Raw genomic sequence first — 23,882 nt, 5'->3', positions numbered from 1 at the left:
CTCTACTGGGGGGAAATGCTCCTTATCTTTTTTTTTTTTTTAATTAATTTCTTTAGCAGTGTTTCCCAAACTTCTCTCATGATGAGAATCACCTGGTGGAGTTGTTAAAATACAGATTCCTGAATCTCAACTAAGAATGGCTAAACTAGAATTTTTGGGAACATATAGGTAAAATTGTATACTTAAACTTAGAGCACTAGTTAAGTATACAATTTTACCTATATGTTCCCAAAAATTCTAGTTTAGCACTTCTTGGTTGGGATACAGATTCCTGTATACTTCTTAGTTGAGATTCAGGAATCTGTATTTTAACAACTCCACCAGGTGATTCTCATCATGAGAGAAGTTTGGGAAACACTGGATTAAGGTATCACATATTTGTCCTCAACCCCCCATTCCAATCCCCCACCGCCCCCACTCATGTCCCCACCTCCCTATTGTCCTTTGCTCTTTATCTTTTAATTGCCAGCTTGAAAGTCTCTGCCTCTGTGACATCGGACTAATAATAATATAATTGTTTTATATAGTACTGATTTGTGTAAATTCAAATCACTTGAATAATGTGACTTGAACATGTCACATTACCAGCAATAAGTGCATAGTTAATAATACCTCTCTTACTGGTGTGCCATGGCAGGCACTGTGCCATAGAATTTTTTAAAACATGAAATACCTATTTGGTCAGGGGTACTGACCCATTTTCTCTTAGACTGTCAAATAAAAAAACTGACAACAGCCAACACAATAGCCATCCAGTGAAAATGAATAAAAATTATAGCTATTTTTTGGTCAAACTGCACAATATGTTTTTTTTTTTTTTGATATTGCATAGAATTTTAGTAATTAGCTTATGCATGCCATGAGAGGAAAATCACTGTTCTATCCATTGCTGCTTGGTTACTCTAATAGCAATAATTACATAGGTACATAACTGCAGAAGGAAGCACTTAATTTAGGTTTAAGAGTTATTTCACACAGACATTTGAATTGTGTTCTTAACAGTTTGCTTTTATTCCAACTCCTTGGCTCTTTTTTAGGAATATCTTTATTCCAACTCCTTGAATCATTTTAAGGAAGGCCACAGTGTATAATTGTTTTGTTTTGTTTAAAACAGGACTCTCTAGACTCTAAACAAATAAGAGACATTTAAAATAGTAGGACATCCATATATATTTTTTTGACATGTTGAGTTTCTGCATATCAATTTTGGTTACAGGATGTGTTTTCAGATAGGATGTAAGAGGATGTGAATTCTGTTTTTCTTCTTCCTCCTTTTGGCTTGGAAGCCACAGGAAGCCAGCTTGCTAACTCCCTGATACCTGATATTTCCCCGACTAAAAAGACTCTCGGATGATGATCAGCATTTTCTCAAGGCAGAAGTTGTCTGTTCTCTTCCGAAAGACACCGATGTCCCTTAAAAGGGTCCAGAGTATTTCCTGCAAAACTGCTTCTGTCAGGAGAGCACCTATTAGAGCTATTATCAAAAAGGCCTAGGGAAGAAATAAATGCATTTTTTCTGCAGCAGAAAAAAACAAACCCACCCCAAAACAGGCAAAGCACTTGAACGTCAGCAAGATTAGAAACGAGGAGGGAAAAGCAAATAATTTTTTAAATGAAAATTTGATTTTAAAAAGTGAAAGATTATCCTTTACCTCTCTACTTTGTTTTCTCACTTCTTTCTCATTGCTGGAAATTTGTGAAATACACAGAAGCAGTTGTGTTAACGTACTGAATTTGCTTTAAAAAAAAAAATTAGGAAGATGATTTGTTTGGGTGATTTGTCATGGAATCAATATTTATGCAGATTGCAATCTATATTTAGTCACAAACAGAAGGGTTACTTTCCTAGGACAATTTCGGAATCTCCCCAGGTGGGAAAAAAATTCAGCAATCGACAAACGACTCAACTTTCAGGCAAGGGCCCATACCATCCAGCTAATTCCATGCCGGTGTGAACTGTTCCTTCTCCCTCAAGTCTTTATGGATCATGATCCCACATTCTCTTATCAAACTCCATCTGGCTGAGCTGCAGGCAATACCCACGCTGGGTGCTGACTGAGGGCCACCACTGGAGGGCGTCTGGACGCTTCCAAACAGCTCCAAAGCCCAGGAAATCCTCAACTTCCCAGCCTGAAAGAGCAGGACAGAAACAACGTTAGATTTGATTGTGTTGGGCTAATCAGTAAAGGGGAGAACAGGTAAGTTTGGGAGCAAAACTACGGTGCTCCCTTTCTTGGGATCAGCCTTTCCCCACGGAGGCAGAAAACTCCCTAGCGAGCGAGAAAGCATGATCCCAGGCAGACTGAGCCCGCGGAGCCCCGCGAGGGAGGGAGAGCCTCCAGGGTTTGCAGCCCCGCGGAGCCCGGCGCCTGGCTGGCTTCCCGGGCGCGGGGGGACCGGGGCGCGCGCCGTCCGGGGCGCCCAGGCGGCCTCGCTGTCAAGCGATCGCGCCCCCGGGGCCACAGGGCTGCAACCTGCTCTGGAAATCCAGCAACGCGAGGCCTTTTCCAATAACAAGGCACCTTAGGTTCCCTCCCGAAAAGACTTTATTCAAAACCATGTATCCTTTGGGGAGTGGGGAGCGAACCCACCCCGGGGTTGAAATGGAAAATGTGGAACGTATTTCTGATGGACTCTCCTGCTGCACTCATTGGCTCCCTGCGGCACGGTCCCACTGAATGGCAATCACTCTGCATACTCTGGGATTTTCTTGATTTTTTTTTTTTTTTAAAAAAGAGTGTTTTCAGGAAAGTCATGCTTCCTGCTCATGAACCTTTAAGATCCCTTGTAGGAAGCGGGGAATTGGAAGGCACAGGAGAGATGCTCAGCTTCCCAGATAGCCCGGGCCATGGCTGGCTGGGAAGACCAGGGCAGAGATTTACAAGAACCGCTATTTACCCAGGCTTTCTGCCAGCGGGTTCCTGTCCTCCGAGGGGTCCCCGGGAGACACATGCCGGCTCTCCTGGAACCGATTCTTTTGTAATAGAAATACCCCCAATCTCAGGTAAAACATGTCACATCATTCATTCCTCAGCGCGGACGGCATTCAGCACCCAAAGGGTTACGCGCGGCCGCGGGGCTGGGGTGGGGAGGAGGGCGCCCGGCACTCCCAGTAATTCAATTAGTCAGGAGGAAGGTGGGGCCGGGAGGGGGCGGGAGGCAAGGGGAAGGGAGGGGATCAGGAAAACGCCTCTTTCTCTGGGAGCAGCCAATCCGGTGGGCGAAAAGAAAGAGGAGAAAAAAAAAACACACACAAAAAAACCAACCCTGGATCTGTAAGCAAACAGCAGGCTGTTCCTTGACTGGCTGCTCCACGCACCCACCTTCCCAAGTACCCTGCACGGGGGAGAAGGGGAGGGTGTGAGGGGAGCAGCCCCCCGGACCCGGGCCGCGGCTGCAGCGGCTGTGGCGGGCGCTGGCCGGCGGCGCCTCCCCCTGCTCGGTCCGAGCTCGCCCCGCGCCCGGCGCCCCGCGCCCCCCGCCCCCCAGGTCCGCGCTCCGCGTGCAGCCTCCTTCCCGGGCGGCTGCTGGGTCGCGGCTGCTGTCGGCTTTACACGCAGGTCATTAACGAGGGGCGTGCCCGAGCAGATTTTTCCCATAAAGCATCCCCTCCCGCCCCCCCCCCCTTTTTTCCCCCCTTCTCTCTTTTGCAAAACTGACTTTTACCCCTTCCCACTTCTCGCCAGCCGTTTCCATCCCTCCCGGGCTGCCGGGGCTCCCGCCGCCGCCGCCGCCGCCGCACTCAAGTTTATTTCCCCGCCCGGTGAGGGGTGAGGATTCGGCTGGCGGTTTGCACCTCTCCTGGCTGCTGCGCCCACGGCGGGGAAGACGAGCAGCTGCGGGAGGACCGGAGAGGTTTTCTGATGTAGTCATCGGGGAGGTGCCGCTCGCTCGTGCGCTCCCCCCGCCCCCCCCCCACGCCCTCCCTTTCACACTGATTGATGCGTCTCTACAAGTTGCTGCCGGGCTTGGGGCCGAACCCGTCGGAGTCGCAGGGACACTTCTGAGCAGCTCACTCGGGGCTCGGGGCGCTGCGTCCCGAGGGGGCTCCTTCCTGCGCCCGGAAGGAAGGCGATCGGAGACTGACATCAGCCGGTCCCGGAGCTGGAGGGATTCCTTGGAAAGTGATTGTTTCCCCTCCCGCTCCTGCAGCCGAGCCTCTGGGGTGGCGACGTCCTGAGGGCGCGGGCATCCCAGCTCCGCCCGCCCGGCTGGCTGGTGACCTCTGCTCTCCCTTCACCTCGGAGCACCCGCACCCGCCGAGAGAAGCAGCGCGGGGAACCCCGAGGCCAGCGCCCGCGGGGCCGTCTCCCGCCACCGCCGCCGCCGCCGCCGCAGTCCGCCTCCGCCGGGGACCTGCTGGAGGACGCGGAGAGCCAAACTTTTTTTTTTTTTTTTTTTTTTTGAGGTTTACGAAGCAAGACCGCTCCTCCTCGCCGCCTGCTTCCTTGCCGCTTAACCCGTTCCAGGACGCCGGCGGGGCTGGGTTTGTGGCTTCTGGAGAGCTCCCCACCCTTCCCAGCGCACCGCCCCGATTCCGCAACACCTCCGACTCCTCCGCGATTGCTGGGGGCTGCCCAGCGAAGGCACCGAGGAGGCGGCCACCGCCGGCGCGAAGCCCCCCATCCGCACGGAGCTCTCTCTCCGTCTGCAGTTTCCCACCGGCCGCCGCCGAAGTAACTTGGAGGAGCGAAGCCAAAGCGGAGCGCAGCGCGAGAGCCCCGGGCGGCGGGGACCTGAGCCGGGCCCGCGGGCCGGTGTATGTCTCCCCGCGGCCGCGGCGCGCAGCAGCCCCCGGTGACCGTGCAGCAGCCCCCGGTGACGGCGCAGCAGCCCCCGGTGACGGCGCAGCAGCCCCCGGTGACCGTGCAGCGAGCGCCGCCGCCCGCCCCGACCCGCGCCGCCGCCGCCGCCCGGCTCGGCGCGCACCTCCTGCTCCCGGGGTGACCGGCCGCCGCCGCCGCCCTAGACACAGCTTGGCACCCCGTACCCCGCCCTCGCCGCCGCCGCCGCCGCCGCCGCACACTCGCCTGCTTCTCTCCATCTTGTGATTTCTTTTTTTTCCTTTTGAACCCTCCAGTGGGGGTGCGAGTTTGCATTCAGCCCCTCCGCGCCGCTGCCTCTCTTCTCCTCGCTCTCCCCCGCCCCCAGCTTGGTGTGTGCCTTTTCCTCTCCTCCTTCCTCTTCCATTTTATTTATTCCTATTTATTTGGCTTCCTGTTCTCGCTCTCGTGCTCTCCCTTCTTCCCTCCTTCTCTCCGGATCCCTGCTCTCTCTCCCCCCGCCCCCTCTCTCTCCTCTCTCTCTCCCCCCGGAGCGGCGCGTCCGGCGCTCTGCCGCTGGCCGGGCGCGATGCCGCACGTGGAGATGTTGACGCTCCTGTTTCTGCTGCTCTGGATGTGTGTGCGCAGCCAGGACCCGGGCTCCAAGGCCGTCGCCGACCGCTACGCCGTCTACTGGAACAGCAGCAACCCCAGGTAAGGCAAGAGGGGGCGAAGAGCCGGGGCTGCCCGGGCCTCGGGGCCCTGCGGAAGGAGCCGCGGCGGCGGCAGCGGGGACCGGCGAGCAGCGGCCCCGGCAGCGCGCTGCTGGCTTCGGGGCGCCGGCGGGAAGCGCCCCCGTTGCGCCTCCCTTTGTTAAACCACCGCGGAGAGAGAGGCCCGGCGCCCCTGGGAGTCCCGGGTCCACCCCGACCGGCTGCCTCTGCGGAGAGAGCGAGGAGACTCGGAAAAGGCGGGAGCCCGGGAAGCCGGACTTCCCCGCGGACCCGCCGGGGCTGGGTGGCCAGCATCCCGGTCCCGGCGCGGGGCTGGGTCCCGGGCAGTCCTGGGGCGCGCCTCCGCCAGCTCCGGCCTGCAGCGTGGGTGCGCAGGGATGGCAGGGAGACCCGCCAAATACCCCCAAAGTTGTTTTGTTTTCTTAAATTTTTTTTTTTCTTTTCTTGGTGCTTTCAAAAAGCGCACGGGGCTGGGGGAAGAGAGTGGGGCAGGGAAGCGGAAGCTTTAGGTGATTTTCCTCTTTTAACTGCAAGGAAATGATCCGGCCCCTGGGTCAGCCCGGGCCCGGCGGGCGCTCTTGGCAGTGGCGAAGATTCTCCCACCTCCTCCACCTCTGGGTGGGCTCAAGGTGCCAGAAAGTTTGATCTAATGCCGGGTTACATCATGTGCGCAGGGCGAGCTGCTGGAGTTGGCAGAGCGGGGAGGTGGGAGCGCTTCGTCCCCGGCCCTGGCAGGGTGCAGCCGGGGGAGCAGGCGCGGTCCCCGAAGCCCACCGAGTCCGCCAGAGGCTGGAGGTGGGCACCCGGGGCTGCCCGAGCGCGGCTGCTGGACGGTGGCTACCAGCGGACACCCCTTGTTCACGGACACTGAGCGTGGAGTTGGACCCCCCCCTGCGCCCCCCAAAATCCAGAACAGCTCCGCTCAGCGCCCCACTTTCTCCCAGGCCTGTGGGCAGCAGTCTGCCCCCCTGGGTCCAAATTGCTCTGCCTCTCTGGGACCCAGGCCAGCTTCCAGCTGCGGGCTGGCTTCGGTGCCCGCCCAGGAGGGACATAACATTATTCCCCAAATCTCAGCTTTCCCCACCCTGGGCTGGAGTGAAAGTTGCAAGGACAGTGGCGGGATTCCGAGAGCAGAGTTGATGGCTGCTGTGCGCCCAGCTCGCCTGGGGAGAGGATTGTGGAGCGCGCTCCCAGTGGACCTCTCCGCGGTCCTCCCGCCTTCCTGCTTCTGCAGGCATGGGAGGGATTTCCCGCTTAATGTCATCTCAAGTGAAGATAGGGGCAGATTCCCCCAATGGCGGCCCACCGGTTGCCAAAAGGAGAAAGAGTACCCCCCACCCCTCCCACCGCCCGCCCGCCCGCCCTGCTACCCCAGGAAAGATAGTCACACTCAGGTAGTCCAAGCTCTCATTGCTTGCCTGGCAGAATTGGGAATTGGAGACATCCCTGAAAGTTTGGTTTAAGAAAAAAAAAAAAAAAGAAAAGAAAAGAAAAAAAAAGTCTTGTGGAGGTGGGTGGTGGGATGGGAAGCTATTTCTTTGACATGCCACTTACCACTATTAGAAAAAGAGAAAAAGAAGCCATCCTGCCAGAGGAAATGCCTTTTATTAAAGCTGACAAGACAAATAGATCAAGCTTTGCAGTTGTGATGGTGTTAAAAGCAAGCCTCATTATGCTGGTTGGTTTGGTTCCCCTTTGGGCTTTATTAGACAGCATATACAAAACGGAGGAATTTATATTTGTAAACTTTTAGTGCCTTATTAAGTAAAATAACAGTGGCATTGTGTAGTTGAATTTGGGGCATTTTGCTCTTGGTTGTCCTTCCTTTCCCATGCCAAACTTCATAGCGTGCTCTCTTTCTCACTAATTTATTTGGGTACTTGGATGTTCTAGTCATCTGGGTTAAAACAGAATCAGTGGGTAGATACCCCTCTACCCTTACTTCTTAACCTGTCAAACTAATCTGAGTTAGGGTGAGGACATTTTATCTTAGGTTATCTCTGTTTTATGCTTTTGATACTGTTGTTTGGTTTAAGATTAGCACATTGATTTTTGTCACAGGTCATGTTTTTAACAGCTATGCTCTGTCTGCAGAAAAGTCTTCTGCTCAGGATGCCATGGTATCTTTGAACCAGCCCAGACAAAGTTAATCAGTAGAGTTTTTAAGGTCCAAGAATATGCTCCAGTCAGTATTCTAATTTGAGGTTTGTGGAAATGCCTTTCTATTTGATCATTATCACTTTGATAATGTTCAAAAGAAAGAATGACAGACCTCCCTTCCCAAGAGATTCAGTCCCAACTTTAGTATTCTTAGGGGTTTATGGATTTATTTAAGCTTCCTATATTATTGCACTAAAATTTACTTTAGAAATAACAATTTTATAAATCTGAGTGGCAGATTTGTCTCTAATGTGTTAAATAAGACGGTGCTTTTTTGATGCATTAAAAAAGTCAGCTTGGATGTATTATAGTTTAAAAGGAACCAAATGCAAAGTAAGTAATTCAGAAAAAAAAAGAGTTTATCACAAGATAGTGACACAGGATTTTAGAAAATTAGCACCGTTTTACTGACTTCTATAAATTCTGTGTTTTACATTTCCCTTTCATATATCTTATCATTACCAAGGTAATCTAGTCATGATTTTTGGTTTTGCATAAACCCTATCTTTTAAGATTTTGCTAAACTAATAACATAATCAAAAGACTTCAGCCTTTTGGAAAAAAGTAGAAAACTTTAATTACAACTTAAATGGATTCTTAATATTTTTCTCTTAAAGACTTAAAGTTCAGTGGACACATTAAGCTGCTATGATACCATGCAAGTGAAATAAATATATTTTAGCATATGCCAATCAACTTCAATTTAAAATTATGTTTAGATAAAATTAGAATTAAGTATCACATCTTGATCACAGGGTCTAAATAGTTTATATTATAACTTGTGTAGGCGTAGGAATTTATTCGCTACATTGTGTTTCATTACTGACTCCATTGATACCATAAGTATCCATTGATTTAGGTTCACAGATGAGAAAATATTAAACATATTTGCTGTCAGATAGTTTTACTGTCAGAATCTATCTTCCCAGGTATTCACTTCTGGGAAGCGGATGCTCAATTTTCAAATGCTGATAACTTTTTAGTTGCCAGTACTTATTGGGCGGTGGTCCAAACTAATTTCATGTGTTGAATTGGCACAAATTTCTGAAGTAGCAACTGAAAACTATCAGTCTGAGTAGAAATGCATGGTAACATTTGTCTAAGTGCATATTTCATATTTAAAAAATTTGAAAACCTGTATGAATTTCACCCAAGTAGTGAGAGTAATAGAATGATCTTGTTAAGACACGTTATTCTGAATTCTGAACTGGCCTGTTACTCAGTAACTTGGAGTAATGAAAATCCAAATCAAGGAGAATATAACTATTTGTCCTTGATTTGTTTAAGAATGTAAAAAGCTTTTAAATAACTTTTTAAAAGACTTTTAGTAATAAAACTTTATTGACTCCTTAGTAGCTACTCTTAAAAAGATACAATTGACTCAATATTAAGAACATCCTACTTAATCTGAGTGAAGGACACTATAAACCGTTTGTTGCTTCTAATGAAAATATTCTTTTATATAGTGTGTGTTATATGGAAAAGTTCTTGGATTCTTTTGACCAGTTGCCAAATTGATGCTAGGATAATTAAAGATGCCTCCCACTGTTTAGTGTTAATGGATGGAATAAAGGCAAATACAACCAGCACACTTTAAGAATACTGATTCTTCTCACTTAGTGCTTTGCTTCTGTTCGGGGTTGAGCATCACCCATTTAAAATGTTATTCTCTCACAAGAAAACATACCTCTGTAATTCATTTGGGATTTACTAAAATTTTAACCTAATCATATGTTTTCTTTGGGCTTTTCAGTTCTTGCAGAGACTTGTAGATTAAATATTTAATGTGAGCATAGCAGGTAATTGACAACATTTAGTTTTGTTAACATGTAATCTTGAAGTTGTGAAAGTGATATAAATTCCAGGTCAACACTCCCAAATCTTCTAGCCTGTAGGTCATATGTATGAGGCTAACTAGAGAGAAGTAATTTTTTTCTAAAGATGATTCCTGAGTATTTTTCCTCTTTCAAAATTTTATGTTTTATTTTTTAAAATCTGACCCATCAGTGTTTTAATGCCAGCACGGTGCCTTTTCCACTGACAAGTAAATGAAATCAGTTTGGTTTAACTCTAAAAACTGGTTCTGAGAAAAGGTGGGAAATTAATTTTTGTTTTGAATAAGTTTTATTTCCAGACTTGTAAAGTATTTAACTTTATTTTTGAAAGTCTCGGAGTTTTAAAATACTATTGTTTAAAAAAAGTTCTTCAAGTAAAAGGTATTACTTAAAATTTCTTTAACTTTATTGACTCTGAGCTTTGATGTATATCAGTTTAGGAGATATAATGAGGTAGGTTTTTTATTTTGATATTTATTCATATCAGTACTTATAAAAACACCCGGATAGAAATAAAGCTGCATGACGGAGATTTGTATGTCATGTTTTTACCCCTATTCATTTAGGAGAGCTGAATTCACTCTTCCTTCTATTCCCCTATTTTATCTAGACATTTATAAAAGGGAAGTATGCTTCTTGTTGTTGGACAGTTTTCCATAGAAGTTTGAAAAGTGAAGCCGGCTACTGAGATGTCATGTTTCACCCACTGGATGCACTTTATTTATATTCTCATAATGAGCTATCAGAAGTAGTCACCTGTCTTAGGTGACCGGAACATCCGTGCTTGTGGCACACTTGTCTGTACGGTCTAGTTGGGCATTTCCAGTGTGAGGCCGACGTTAGAAAACTCCTTGTTATTAAAAGAATCAGAGAGAGCCTTCAGTGGTTGGTTACTCCCTGTTAGTTGATTTTAGTGGCATTAACTAAACCATTGGTTCCCTGAACGGATGTCTTGTTGCCATGTGTCTTCTGGCTGATAATCAATAGCTTTAGAGACTTCCACTTTGAATGCTGAGGATCCGGTTTGGAAGGAGCACGTAGTTATTTGGGGGCAAATTAACCTTGTGAGTTTCTTGCCATTTAATCTTGCAAGATGCCTCCTGAACAGGGATTTCATTGCTTTCTGTCCTCTGGCCTGATTTCCTGTTGGATAGGGACAGATAAAAATGAACGCCTCTTTTTCTCCCCTGTTGCTATGAACCAAGCAAGCTACCAGCTTCATGCTGGGCCAAGAAAATGAATGAATACAATTAGTCCTTCAGGAGTCCTGGTCTTTGCAAGCTTGGGAGAAGTACATGGCTAAAGAATGTAATGCACCTTTGAGAAAGTGTATATATTAAAATATAAAATGAACAAAACAAGAAAATGTTAAGACCATAATTTTACATGCGGGTAGCATTTGGTCTATTGCTTAGTATTTCTTCTCCTTCCCCACAATATAAATATTTGGGTTATTGGCCACTCAGCCTTCTTCATTTTTGTGTTTGTTTTGAGTAACTTACAGTACAGCAATGATGATTTAAAAAGCTGTATTTTAGTAATGAACAAATCTATGTTCACTGAGTATATATTATCAACTTTCATTTCAGAATCTATGTACAAACTATTAAAATAGCAGCTCTGATTGGAATGTCCTTGTTGAAGAGTAAGCCTATATGTCCCTAAGCACAGTAAGCCCTTCCTTACTGGCCACTTGCACTGGATACTCAGTCAGCATCAATCTTCCAAACTGAGAAAAAATTGCCTTTTGACCATTTGTGACAGATCACAACTTCATAGTTAGGTATAAAAATCTCAAAGAGCAGTATAAGGAATGAGGTATTAAAATCTACGTTTAGTATTGTGTCTTACGATGGTGGTCCTAGACAGCTAACCACCAATAAGTTAATATCTCTCTTAAGGGCCTGATTTATATTGCTAAATTTATATTTCTGTCTACTTTTCAAGCTATATCCTGAGATAGTTTGGTAGAAAAGTTTCTTGTGATTAATTTGAACTTCCGGTGTTTCTGAATGGGGTTTTACTAATTACCCGGTCTGTTTCCCCTTAAATTTGTCGGCATTTACGTTTTCAAAATCACATCAGTCATAACTAAGGCAGCACAATGACACAGAAGCACCTAGCTTAACATTAAGAAGTACTAATATAATGCAAGTGTTTCTGTGCCATTTTTCACTATAAATGAAAAAAAAAGTTCCTTATATCTCAGTATTCTTGATCATTTATACTCCTTAATGAGCTTTGAAGGATTTATTGTAAATTACTGATATCTCTGCACTATTTCCTGAAATGTGTGTGGATGTAAACTTTTGATTTTTAGGCTTTTGAATATTGTTTTCAAACCGTGAGCCAAAGGTTTCAATAAAAACATTATTTTAAAATAGTGAAAACTTCTAGTTAAAGCTATCCGGTTACCGAGAGACTGTTGTCTACCACAGTGATGGTTAGTGAGCTCAGCTTTCATTCAGGTAGGATTCTATCATTTTCAATAAGGAAAAATAAACCTTTGTCATCTTTAGAAACATCCTTCATACAATTGACAGTTGACAGGTTGAAGAAAATGTTACTGTCAGGTCTTATTTTCCACTCAAGTGAGAAATAAAAATAGTTTTGAGCGATTAAAAAAAAGTCCGTTTAAACATTATTTCAAAATGTGGGAAATGTTTTTAAATTTTATGTATATGTCATTAGAATTAACCTGCCATTTGCTCCAGCAAAGTACAGTTCAAGGAGAGATTGTCTAACAGTTAAGTTCCTGGGTGTTTAAAAAGCCAAATACGTGCAGTTGATGTGTTTGTAACAGGATATCATTGGACATTTTTGATGGGATTCTTTAAGAGATATGTCGATATTATTCCTTTTATTACTTACCAAGTGACCTGATTTCCATGACTGATGATTGTGATTCTGATGTAAAGTATAAGTAGAAATCTTGGCCATATGAAATCTCTGTATACCTTTTGGACAATCACATTATTAGCACACAAAGATTAGACCTTTCACAAAATTGTTTTGCTATTAATAATTTTAAATAACTGCACAATGTAATCCATAGGTTTCTATGTAGAGGTGCGTGAATATATACTTGGAGATTAGAAAATATGACTAAGTCCTTGTTTCCCGATTTAGAAAAGCTCTAGGTTTTGGGCTTTCAGCTAAATCAGCCCCCCCTACCCCCCTCTTTACAAGCAGCCATCTTGTTTTAAGACCGATTTTCTTTCTTTCATGAGAACGGCCCGGAAATGAATATGGACGATAGAAAAGGACTAAACCACTTTGTAAATATTTTTGTCAGGGCTCTGCATTAAAAGCTCTACTTTTAAGTTATTTGTGAGCTCATTAAAATGGTATCTGCTTGTATTGTTGATAAAAGAGGATGTTTTAGCATAGTAATAATATATTTTAAACTCGGGCATGTTTCATTTTAATGTTAAATTTTGGGCTGTACCATGTTTACATGTGCAATTTTCTCTTGCAGTTTACAACTTGTTAATTTCAAAGTAATATATTAACTGCCCTTATTATAACCCCCCCCCCAAAAAAAAAAAAAAAATCCTTACTCCTCTTTCTGACTATATGAATAGTTCTTTTTATTGATTGAGATTCCACTCCCCACCCCACCCCAAACTGCTCAGTGGTACCAGGAATCTTCCTTCAGTAAGAGATAGTGATAAAACGTAGTACCTCTAAAAATGAAGCATCTGGGATGCTTCCAGAAACAGGAAGCCAGAACCTTTTTGGCCCTGAATTATAGGCTCTCCCTGAGCCATTCCTTGTGAGTTCTTACAAAAATTATTTTGGAAGTACATTCATATTTGGTATTAAAATTCACAAGAGTATATCCACTGAGCCTGCTATATTTTTTCACCGTGTTTTATATTTTTGGGCACATTTGGAAGGACATGTGGCCTAGTAAACTTTACCCAAAATTTATACTACACTTCTCGCTACTGCATCTGTTTGATGATGTCTGGAAACATTATTCCCATGTCCTGCAGTAAAAACAGAACTTCCTTCAGATTAATTTCACAGTAACCTGACTCAGTCCTTCTGATTAGACTAGGCACAGCTTGAATGCCACCATGTCACCGATTGCTTCTTTGCATGAGAAGCAGGGTTTCTGGTGGCTGTAGAAACAGTTTAAAAGCGATAAATGAAATCCACATTTTAAGAATGAATATCCATCCCATCGGCTCCTTATTAAAGATCAGGTGTGAGTTGACAGCTTTTGTACCGAAGAACTTTCCTCTGATATCCATCATCCATTTTCTTTGACTTCCTGGAAAAGAGGAAAATAACTGAGTGCTCGTTTTTGTTTTAAAAGGAACTAACTAAAACTTCTGTGTGTGTGGTTTTTTTTCTTTTCTTGCTGCTTCTGAGCTGTCAGAGTCCATTCTAAATTTTATTAGTGAGTTATCTGTATATGTGGAAACTATAATTAACAATTAGCTCTTGCCTCTTTCTGTGATAATACACATTATAAAGGCAAATGAAACTAGTTTCTCAAATTGTGGTTGGAATAAAATCAAGACTTGGCTTATTTTGGTTGGATAATTGTGGTGCAAATTGTTATCTAGATTTTGATGGTGGTGGACATGCTACTTGATATTTCATGTTCCGTAGTCCCCCGTGGGATATGTGACTTTGCCACATTTACTGAACTTTTAACAATGTGTAGAGGACTTAACCTTTTGGCTAAGCTTTTATAGTATTTAATTTTATGGAGATAAATGGGAATGGGGACAAATGTAAACTATTTCTAAATATGTGGAGATGATCCTTAGTGTTTAACAATTAGGTTAAACAAAGTGGAAGCAAATGAGCCCGGTTCCCCTTCTATTGTTTCAGGGCAAGAAAAAGTACAGACAGATGTCGGAATGTGGAAGCTGTGACCTCTGACCCACACAGCATGGCCACTGCCCTGGCACACAAGTGTCCTGAGCCACCATCAGAGCAGGATGCTTTTTTTGCAGTGACTGACACTCTGAGAAGCTGACACTAATTCTGGAGTTACTTGTGGTTCTCCAAAGTGTCAGCCCTTTAGCCTCAATTTTTAAGTTCCTCACCTTACCCTTTATAAAAAATGTTTCTTTGTTTGGCTGAGACAGAGCTCCCGTGACTTCTGGGTGGGTTCGGTATCCCTGTATTCACAGTCTTTGCCTCCCAGTGAATTCATTCATTCGGTTGAGATGATGGAGAGGCCTCAGATGGATGGTTCTGCTGCACCAAAGTGTTCAGCTTTATTAAGCTTATATATATATATATATATATATATATATATATATATATATATATATATATATGTATGTATGTATTTTATTAAAGACAGATGAAAGGCCTTTTCTTTCAAGTCTCTGCTCTGCAATCTCGCTAGTAACCCCTGGGTTCAGACAGACCATTAATGTTTCAGATGCTGAGGCGTTCAGTGTTTTCTTCATATATTTGTGTACTGTTACAGCTTCAATAAACTTTTATGCCTGTTTTGATAGTTTTTTGGCAGGGGCTCCATTTATTAAAATGTAGTGACCCAGTACTAAGAGGAGAACAGTTCAAGTAGTGGTGCTTCTGACAGGGTTTTGTGTCAAATTAGAGAAAATAATAGGGAAATGAAAGCTGCCAAAATGTGTCTCCCAATTACTAATTAATCAGGCGAGAAAGGACCTTGGTGACAGATCTGGTGTCCGCCATGGCAGCAGTTTGGGAACGCTTTATTTTAAATACCGTATAAAACAAAGTAAACCTCAAGGAATGTAGCACCCAGATATTTGATATCCCAAGTACTATTTTTTTTTTTTTAATTTGTGCAAAGTAAAAATCAGAATCTTTGTACTCTTCATTGATAGTATCAAAGCATAAAGTTATTCTAAGGAGTATTTCCCTTATTAATAAGCAATGCTTTAATTCTTAACAACATTTTAATACAGATACGACAGTATCCTTGGTTCTAGTATTGATGCAACCTTGTAGACATATTTTTATTGTTGATATAAACATTTTTTTAAAAAAATATTTCCCCGAGACTCTATCATATGCCTGTCATCAATATTTTGAGCATTACTGTAATTGAAGAACAAAACTTTTACCGCTCTGCAAATAGATGTTTTAGCTGTCCCGGAGTTTCTAGTATCTTTTGGAGATATTCCCATTGTGTTTGCTAGACCCATAATTAAATGCCTGTTACTAGTATATTTTCTCCCATAGCATTTACAACATAAAAAGAAAAGGGTCTTGTATACAGCTATAGCTGTCAGGGAAACAATGAGAACTAATTACACACTCTGCTATCACCATTGTCAACTATACTCTTGGGAAAACAACAGCATGACAGTTTTTTTTTGTGTGTGGTACGTATATGTATACACACACACACATATATATGATATATGTGGGATCAGACATATCTGATGATTCTCCCAAAGGGAAAAATGAATAAAGGACAACCTAACTTAGTTAATTAAAGAGAAAAAAAAGCAGTTTTTTTATTGGGGTGTGAGGGGGTCCTTGCTTTAGTATCCTGTTTAATATGGACTGAGAGAATCAGCAACATTTATGACTCTGAATATTTCATTATTTTGAGTATTATTTTGGAATGTTCTTGTCATCAACACGGCCATGCTATGTACCTGATTCTTGTTATCTTTTTTTTAAAAAATTTATTGGGTTGACATTGGTTAATAGGTTTACATAGGTTTCAGGTGTAGATTTGTATATTGCACTGTGTGCCCACCTCCCAAGATCAAATCATCTTCTGTCACCATGTATTAGGACTTCTTCATTCTCAAACCCCCCACAATGGTCTCTTAGAAATTATTTCTTCACTTAGCTTTAGATTTTTGTGTATATCTGGCTATTTGAGGACTAATTGCTTCGTTAGTTCATTTGCTGTGTAGCTCTCTCTATCACTATCTTACTCTTTTGATAGCTTTGGCTACTTCACTTCCTTTGGGTCTGCCTACTGGTAAGTGGATTTGAGAAAGAAAATAAAACTAAAAGAATGACTTTTCTGAAATGTATAGCAGCTTCACACAACTTTGTATGAATACACACACAGACCTCTGTATGAAATTAGAAGAGACAAGACTTTGAGTCCATTGAATAACATGAGGTTTTGGAATCAATTTTGTATTTCAATCACCCATGCCATCCCTGATCTCTGGTACCATGTAGAATCAGGACTTGGCCCTATATAATAATATTTCCATAGCATTTGCAACATAATATTTTCTGTTATTATTTTGATTCCCTGGGTGAAGTCTCTATATTTAAAGCCAAAACCAGGTGGGTCATTTCAGGAGTTATATACTGGTTTTAACTTATTTCTCCAAAGTTTTCACACTAAAGCCAATAGTTACTATCGAATACCTAACAGTAATAATTCCTCTATTGAGTATCTATAAGTCAAAATTGATAAAATATTTGAGTGATGTGTGCTAACGCTGGGATGCATGCAGCAGATTCAGAGATAAATAAGAGAGCATCTGTACCCTTAAGGAACTTACCGTTCTGTGCAAAAATAAGAATTTTGTACACACCATTACAGTGCAAAGTAGAAAATACTATAGAAGAAATCTTTACATATGGATTTACTCAACAAATAATTGTCTGGTATCCATGTGGGCCAGGCATTGTCCTCTGGACTGGAGATGTCACAGTGAGTGAACAGTATGGACAGTATCCCTGCCATCATGAAGCATTTGGTTGGCAATTTCTATTTAGATCGCTGCTTCTTCTCACAAGTGATCTGGTCACAAACCCTTTCGGGTGTGTGTCTTATTGAAGTACATATTTTAATTCAGGAGGGGTGGGGTTGGGCCCTGACCTTCTGCATTTCTAATAGGCTGTCAGTTGACCCAGATGCCATGGGGCCCTTAGCCACCGTGTGAGCAGCAAGGTTCTAGATGAGTCTGTCAAGAGAGGTTGCTTCTGGTTGCTCCTCACGGACTCTTGTTGTACAATATTTGCCCTGAACTTTCCATATGGTTCTACAATATCTAAATCGGCTTACTATTTACACGAATTAAAGTTATTTGTCTGAAGGCCTAGTTCATTTCTAGCCACTTTCCCTCAAATCTCAGACAAATAAAATAGAGTTTTACATTCGGGTTTATGCATCATTAAAAATACACCACTAACAAAAGTAAATAGGCCAGGGATTTTTGTTGTAAGTAAAGGAGGATACTGTCATAAAACTACAAAGGTATTTATTTGCCAACCTTCCCCAGATGTATGTTATGTGGCAATGGCAGAATTATACCCCAGAAACGGATTAAAAAACAAAACAAACACGCTTTCCAATTTAAATCCATATGGTTAAATGAACCCAAAATGTTCATTTTACAATCAGCATAGAAGATGACTAACAGTTTCTCTGCTCCCACCGGCTGGGTTTCTTGTGGGTGGCTTTCAGGAATCTATACTTCCAGTGGAGTTATAAATGGCTCGTGGGGAAATTCCTTCCTGCTCGAAAATTCTATGATGCTGGTGCCCTCAGTGAGAGATCTTTGTTCCTGCAGAGTCTAGGAAGTGTAAAGTCTGTAAATGTGCTTCTGCCTTTTCACAGCTTATATATCATTTGCTTTCCCAAAACAAATATTATGTGATGCTTGTATTAACAAATAGAGAATGGAGCCAGTTAAATTCCGATGACTCTGCCTGCTTCCTTTTTTTGTTGTTGTTCTTCACTCTGTGTGTACAACTACATATGCCTAATCTCCTAAAAACTTTCAAGCCTGTGAAAGCAGCAGTAAGTAGACTTTCTTAGCCAGTATACCTCTATGAAATGATTATAAAAAGGCAGATGAAACAGTTTGTACTGTAAATCAGCTACATTTTTACAAAAAATAAACAAAAAAAGGCGAAAGGATGGCGAGCACGCTTAATTCAAGTATCTTTTTGGTTTTGCAACAATTTTTACCAGCACTTTTTTTCTAGATAATTATTGGACAGAAGCCAGTCTTTTCATTTTTAAATCCTTGGCAAATGGATTTAATTAAAACATTGGGTTGCATTTTGTAAGAACGGTGAATGTGAAGGATAGTAAATGGAGACGTGATGGTGTTGTGTGTATTTTGCCAGTTTAGCTTTGTACTTGCCGAGGTGTAATAAACACACGGAGGCAATGACTTTCAGGTGACCGCCACTTGAGTTTCTAGTTTTATGATTCAGAGAGAGAAAGAAATGCGAGAATCTTCTGGTACTATGTGTGAACTTAGTGGTTCCTAAAAGAGAAGTGAGCTATGTACTTAGGTGATTCATTGCGTTTAGAAATATCAATAGGATATCTTCATTGATTAAAATGAAGTCATTTGCATATCTTAAGCAATGGCTTTGTTCAAAATGGAGCTGATATACCTAATATTTGTGATCATTTCTGTGTTTAGTTAAAGTAGAAGAAGCTCAGTAGTTCTAATTATTGTTTTTTTCCTTCATTTTTGAAAAAAGGGAGAAATACATTGAATGTCTTTTTATTTTTAACACAAGGCTATTAACACTAATTTGTCATCAGATTAACTGGTTGTAACCAGGTTTTTAGATACAGTGATATGTGTACACTTATAGATTGTTTTGACAGCATAAAGGAAAAGCATCGAATTCCTTCCCCTCACCCCCTTTTTGTTTTGTTTTGAGTTTTCATAATAGCAGCTATTTGGGATAAAACTTCAGATGGGTTTGGGTGTCATACAAGCAAGAACTCAGAGAGTGAGATAAAAAACCTGTGTCAGATTGGATTTTTCAATTGTCTTTATTAACTTTTTAAAAATTATATTTTAGATCTAATTACATTCTTGTTCTAGTTGAGTTGGACATTTGCCATTCATCATGATGAATCTGAGCCTCAGTTTCTTCAATATAAAAATAAATGAGCATAATAAAAATAATGTATCCTGCCCTGGCCTGTGTTGTTGTTCAGTTAAGTGAGTATCGACTCATGCACCAAAAGGTCGCCAGTTTGCTTCCTGTTCAGGACACATGCCAGGATTTTGGGATTGATCCCCAGTGGAGGGTGTGCAGGAAGCAGCCAATTAATGTTTCTCTTTCACAAAGATATTTCTCTCTCTGTGTGTGTGTGTGTCTCTCTCTCTCTCTCTTCCTCCCCTTCCCCCCAAAAAAAATAATGTATCCCTCAGATTTATGAAAATTTAAAGGAACGTATATTTGTGACAGGGCTTTAGAAACTTAGAACACCATTATGAAAAGACTAGAGATTAAGAGGGTCACCTTACTTTATATCGCATCCCTCTTTATAATTCTACTAGATGCCAAATTCATGCACAGGTGGGGTTCATTGGCCTGGCCGGTGATCAGGACCTTCTCGCCAAGTCTGGCCAGCTGAGGGGAAGGACCATAGGAGGTTGGCTGTGGGAGCGCACTGACCACCAGGGGGAAGCTCCTGCATTGAGTGTCTGCCCCCTGGTGGTCAGTGCATGTCATAGCTACCAGCTGGTGGTTCAATCATAACAGTCATTTCGGCTTTTATATCTATAGATATATTCCTGTAAATGGCATAGATCTGGTGGTCCGTGAGGTCCAAAAGGTTGGCAACTGCTGATTTAAGGAAATCTTTGCAACAGTGGTTGCCAACTGGTGGTCCGCGGACCATTGGTGGTCCGTGAGGTCTGAAAGGTTGGCGACGGCTGGCATAGAACACATATTCTCACAAATGAAAACTTACTTTCAAAGCATCACGGAAGAGTTGACTTTTTAAAAAGATAGACGAGTTGTATTTATGTTTCCCTGATAGAAATGATTTATGCATTTACATTGGTTTTCTTTAAATGGAATTCACATTTTGGACTTTATTTTGCAATTTCTACAAAGAGTAATAATGTGTGAAGAATGACACCTGAGAGGCAAGGCCCCTAGGACCTTTCTCCCCAGAAAGGAATTTGGATCTCCTTTGTAAAGTCAGACAAGTTTATTTTTAATGTCTTCTCGTCCCCTCTCAGTTTGTCTCTTCTCTATATCTTCCTCTTTAGACCTCTACAACCCTAATAGTCTGCTTTGGACTTCACAGGTAATAATGAGATACCTTCATCTCAAAGAAGAAATTAATGAGTACTGACACCCTCTTCGAGAATGCTTGTGTTTCCAATGAGGAGCTTGTGGAAGCAAATCAATTCCTGTCTGGGGCTGTTTCTTACAGACAGCCCCTCTGGCCCCGGGACCCTTGGATTCCTCTGGATGCTCTTGCCAAGAGAACACGCTTTAACCTCTTGACACCTCTGTGCTTAAAACACTCTTGTTATCAACTGTTTTTGAACTTAGTACATATTAATTATATACACATTGATATTCGGAGCATAAATAGATCATAACAGAATCTAGCTGAGAAAGGAAACAGAATTTGTCAAGGAACACATATTTTAATGTGTTGAAACCTGAGTAACAGGTTACTGTCAAAGGGCCACTTTCCTGCACAATTGTCTGGTTGTTATTCAAAGCAGGTTTTATTTCATATGTTCATAGTTATTTCGAAGAACAGCGAATGTGCCTGTTCCTTGTTTTAAAATTGCAATCATATACTGACATAATTATTTTATAGTATTGTTTTGCTCCTGAAGGTATAGACCTCACTTCTGCCCCTCAAAAAAAAGTAATTCATAAAGGAAATTACTAATGATCCTTATGTGCGGGACCCAGACATGTAGTGATAACTGAGGGGCAGCACTTAGCCAGAAATAACCAAAATTGTTTGACAGAGCACCTAGAACTCTGCATCACTGATTTCCCTGAAGAAAACAGTGTGTTAATAGTTAGAATTGCTATGCTCCCTGGAATGCTAGAAAGACCTTTATTGTGCTTTTATTATTTCATACAAAAGCGTGTTTTTCTTGTCCTGCTAAATTGGAAGTTAAGATTTGTCAAGGGAATGAGCTTGCTATGAGTTTATTTCAAGTTTAAAACTTTGTAATTGTATGTTACTTGGATTCCGTGGGTGTCTGATGAGTGATTAATGGTTATAATCTCTTCCCTGTTCCAGGCTTCCTTTCTTGGCAAAGGGGTAGTCAAGAAGTTTAAATTTTGATGACTTTCTTATTGACACTTTGTATTATTAAAAAAATAATTCTGTATACTCTCATATATCAGTTTAACAGTATCAGCTAGAGACTTCATCTCAGCTAGGCCTACTCAATATTTTCTTTCCAGGAGAGGATGTTGATTGATCAAATTGACTGCATAGCAATCCAGTAAACCCTTAAGATGTTGAAATGATTGAATTGAGTATTCCAATACATTTGATGAATGTAGACAAACATCATAGAACAGGCCGATCCAAGTATAGCTAACCTTTTGCCTCATAATCTTTGCAGGTGGGATAGTTTGAATTCTCTTCATTTTTCTTTGGGAAATAACAAAGTTATGTCCATGTATTTTATATGGTTAGGATATAAATGATGATGAACTGCTCTTTAATACTAGGGTTGTCATAAGCTAGAATTTTAAGTTTGGATAGTTGCAAATCCTCTTCAATTTCTCTTGTATTAAACTTTTCAGCTCATTTGTCTTTGTCTTTATGGAAATATTGTAAAATGTGAGTGGAATGTATAGTTAGATCTTTAAGCTGAAAGATCAAAGCCTACTTATTGATTTGAATGGAATAGTGAGCAGTTGGTTACAGCAGACACTATGAACTTTTTCCGTAGGTGTCTAACTGAATTCTCTAGTAATTTCATATGGCCTTAATCATTTTAGTAAAATTTTCCAATTGTCATTTTAGGTAAGCTTTATGACATTTGACTTAAAAAAAATTAAATCAACTGGGCAAATATAGAAATATTTACAGTTGAATAGTTTTATTTTTAATAGAGGATCTCCATTTATCTCAACAAAAGTCAATGCAACTCCAGGAAAACTCCCGCTTACTCCAAAAAGGTGTTAGAACCTGCTGCTGTTCTCGCCCCTCCCACCTCTCACCTCCCTCCTCCCACCTCCCATCTGCAGTAAGACACTTTCACTGTCAGGAGGAGAGAGCGACTTTTTCTTTCAGCTCATCTTCGAAGCTGTAGATCGCCTTTCCAATATTGCCAAGATGGTATTGACCCTAGCACACTCTTAATTCAGGGTCCTTAAATGGGTCGTGTACATAAGATGGGGAGGGGTGGGGGGGAGGTTGGACCTCACTTGGGGCCCTCGCATTGCTGTTCCAGGCAATGTAGGCAAAATGGTGGCTGACAAGGTCAGGGCCCTGCTCAGAAGATACACAGGGGTCTCCTTCAGTGGATTGGCACAGCAGCCTGACGGGGAGTATGAGGACTGCAGTAATCACTGTTGCAAAGTGGTTGGTTTTCTTCTTATAACGTTGCTAATTAGTATTGAAAGTCAAACCTGTTTTGTTGAAGAGACTCTCCTTTTTTCTGAGAAAGTGGTTTGGACAGTCATCTATTTACTCTATCCCTTCACACACACACACACACACACACACACACACACACACACACACCCCATCCCCTTTGTTGAAATAAAATCTAGAAACCTCTCGGGACTCCCAACTGTTGAGTTCTGCTTGGAAGGAGCTTTAAAACTTGTGGCTCCAAACTGAAGTAAATATTGACTGGGTCTGGGGCTGAGGCAGGCTCAAAGCCTCCTATTGTTCCTCCTCGGTCAGCACTCCAGAAAGAGCTCAAGTATGCGTGTGTGAGAGGAGAAAGGCCGTGGAGGGCAGTGCGCAGGGCCCACAGCTGAACTCGTAAAAAGCGCCGCACAGAGGAAAGGGAAGCTGGCTATGGACTTGGGGGACATACAGAAAATAGCCGTCAGCTTGTGCTGGGTTACAGACTATTTGGGAGACCGAAGTGCACACACCCTGTCGGCCCTGTTGATGTCAGAGAAGTTTCAGGTACGTGAATCATTCTTGGTGAGCTCAGTTGGTCTTTTGAGTGAAACCTTCTTGCCAGCAATGCTGTCTTCTCCAGAGCAAATGAAATGTAGCCTTTGGTGGATGTGACAGATAAGGGGGTCAACCTGGATCCCAAAACAAACGCTCCCTCCCCGATACCTGTGCTGAGGCTTCTGTCCGCCTCTCCTCCTCCAGCTGTCATGTCGATTATGCACTCTCTTGGGTCTCCTAAGTGCTTTGGCTCCCCGGGGTACCCAGTGGTGAGGGGGAACCATATGCCATCGGAAGGAAAGTTCTGATGCTCCGAAGAGGAGATAGATGCTCTCATTGTGTGAAAAATGAAAGACATCATTTAAAAAAAAAAAAATCATTTAAATATGGAGCAGATTCCTTGTTTAAAAAGTGCAGTACTTTTGAGTCAAAGCTGGCTGTATTTTCACCATTCAACGCAAGAACCAAAACAAACAGCTGGCTGACTTATGTTTTAGTGAAAACCACCCCAGTACATTTACTAACTGGAAAAGTAAACATCTTTAAAAAGAAATTCTCATGT

The 23,882-nt window shown here is 42.5% G+C and overlaps 2 protein-coding genes across 5 annotated transcripts in view; one reads left to right on the top strand and one right to left on the bottom strand.

The window, feature by feature from the left end:
• Positions 1–1,141: 1,141 nt before the first annotated feature.
• On the bottom strand, positions 1,142–5,044 carry LOC311621213 (uncharacterized protein; the record flags this gene model as incomplete). 3 transcript variants are annotated; one of them, XM_084881039.1, is made up of 3 exons in its annotated part: positions 1,142–1,490; positions 1,929–2,130; positions 3,661–5,044. In XM_084881039.1, one exon carries the CDS (start codon positions 5,042–5,044, stop codon positions 4,013–4,015), a length of 1,032 nt encoding a protein of 343 aa, XP_084737165.1. In that variant the 3' UTR covers positions 1,142–1,490; positions 1,929–2,130; positions 3,661–4,012. The 3 variants fall into 3 exon arrangements, with proteins under 3 accessions (XP_084737165.1, XP_084737163.1, XP_084737164.1); XM_084881037.1 differs by having other exon boundaries at positions 1,142–2,130; XM_084881038.1 differs by having other exon boundaries at positions 1,142–2,130; positions 3,667–5,044.
• Positions 5,045–5,081: 37 nt separating this feature from the next.
• Positions 5,082–23,882, top strand: part of EFNA5 (ephrin A5) — a 271,170-nt gene continuing 252,369 nt past the window's right edge. The window contains exon 1 of one of the 2 annotated variants that reach the window (XM_084881041.1): positions 5,082–5,477. In XM_084881041.1, coding sequence (XP_084737167.1) covers positions 5,353–5,477 — 125 coding nt within the window. In that variant the 5' untranslated portion in view covers positions 5,082–5,352. The remainder of the gene's footprint in view (positions 5,478–23,882) is intronic. The other variant, XM_084881042.1, reaches the window with a different exon arrangement.

Source organism: Pipistrellus hanaki (assembly GCF_964339955.1).
Source record: "Pipistrellus hanaki genome assembly, chromosome: 4".
NCBI lineage: Eukaryota > Metazoa > Chordata > Mammalia > Chiroptera > Vespertilionidae > Pipistrellus > Pipistrellus hanaki.
The sequence above is the reverse complement of the archived record's forward strand: the minus strand, read 5'-3'. Positions and strand labels throughout refer to the sequence as shown.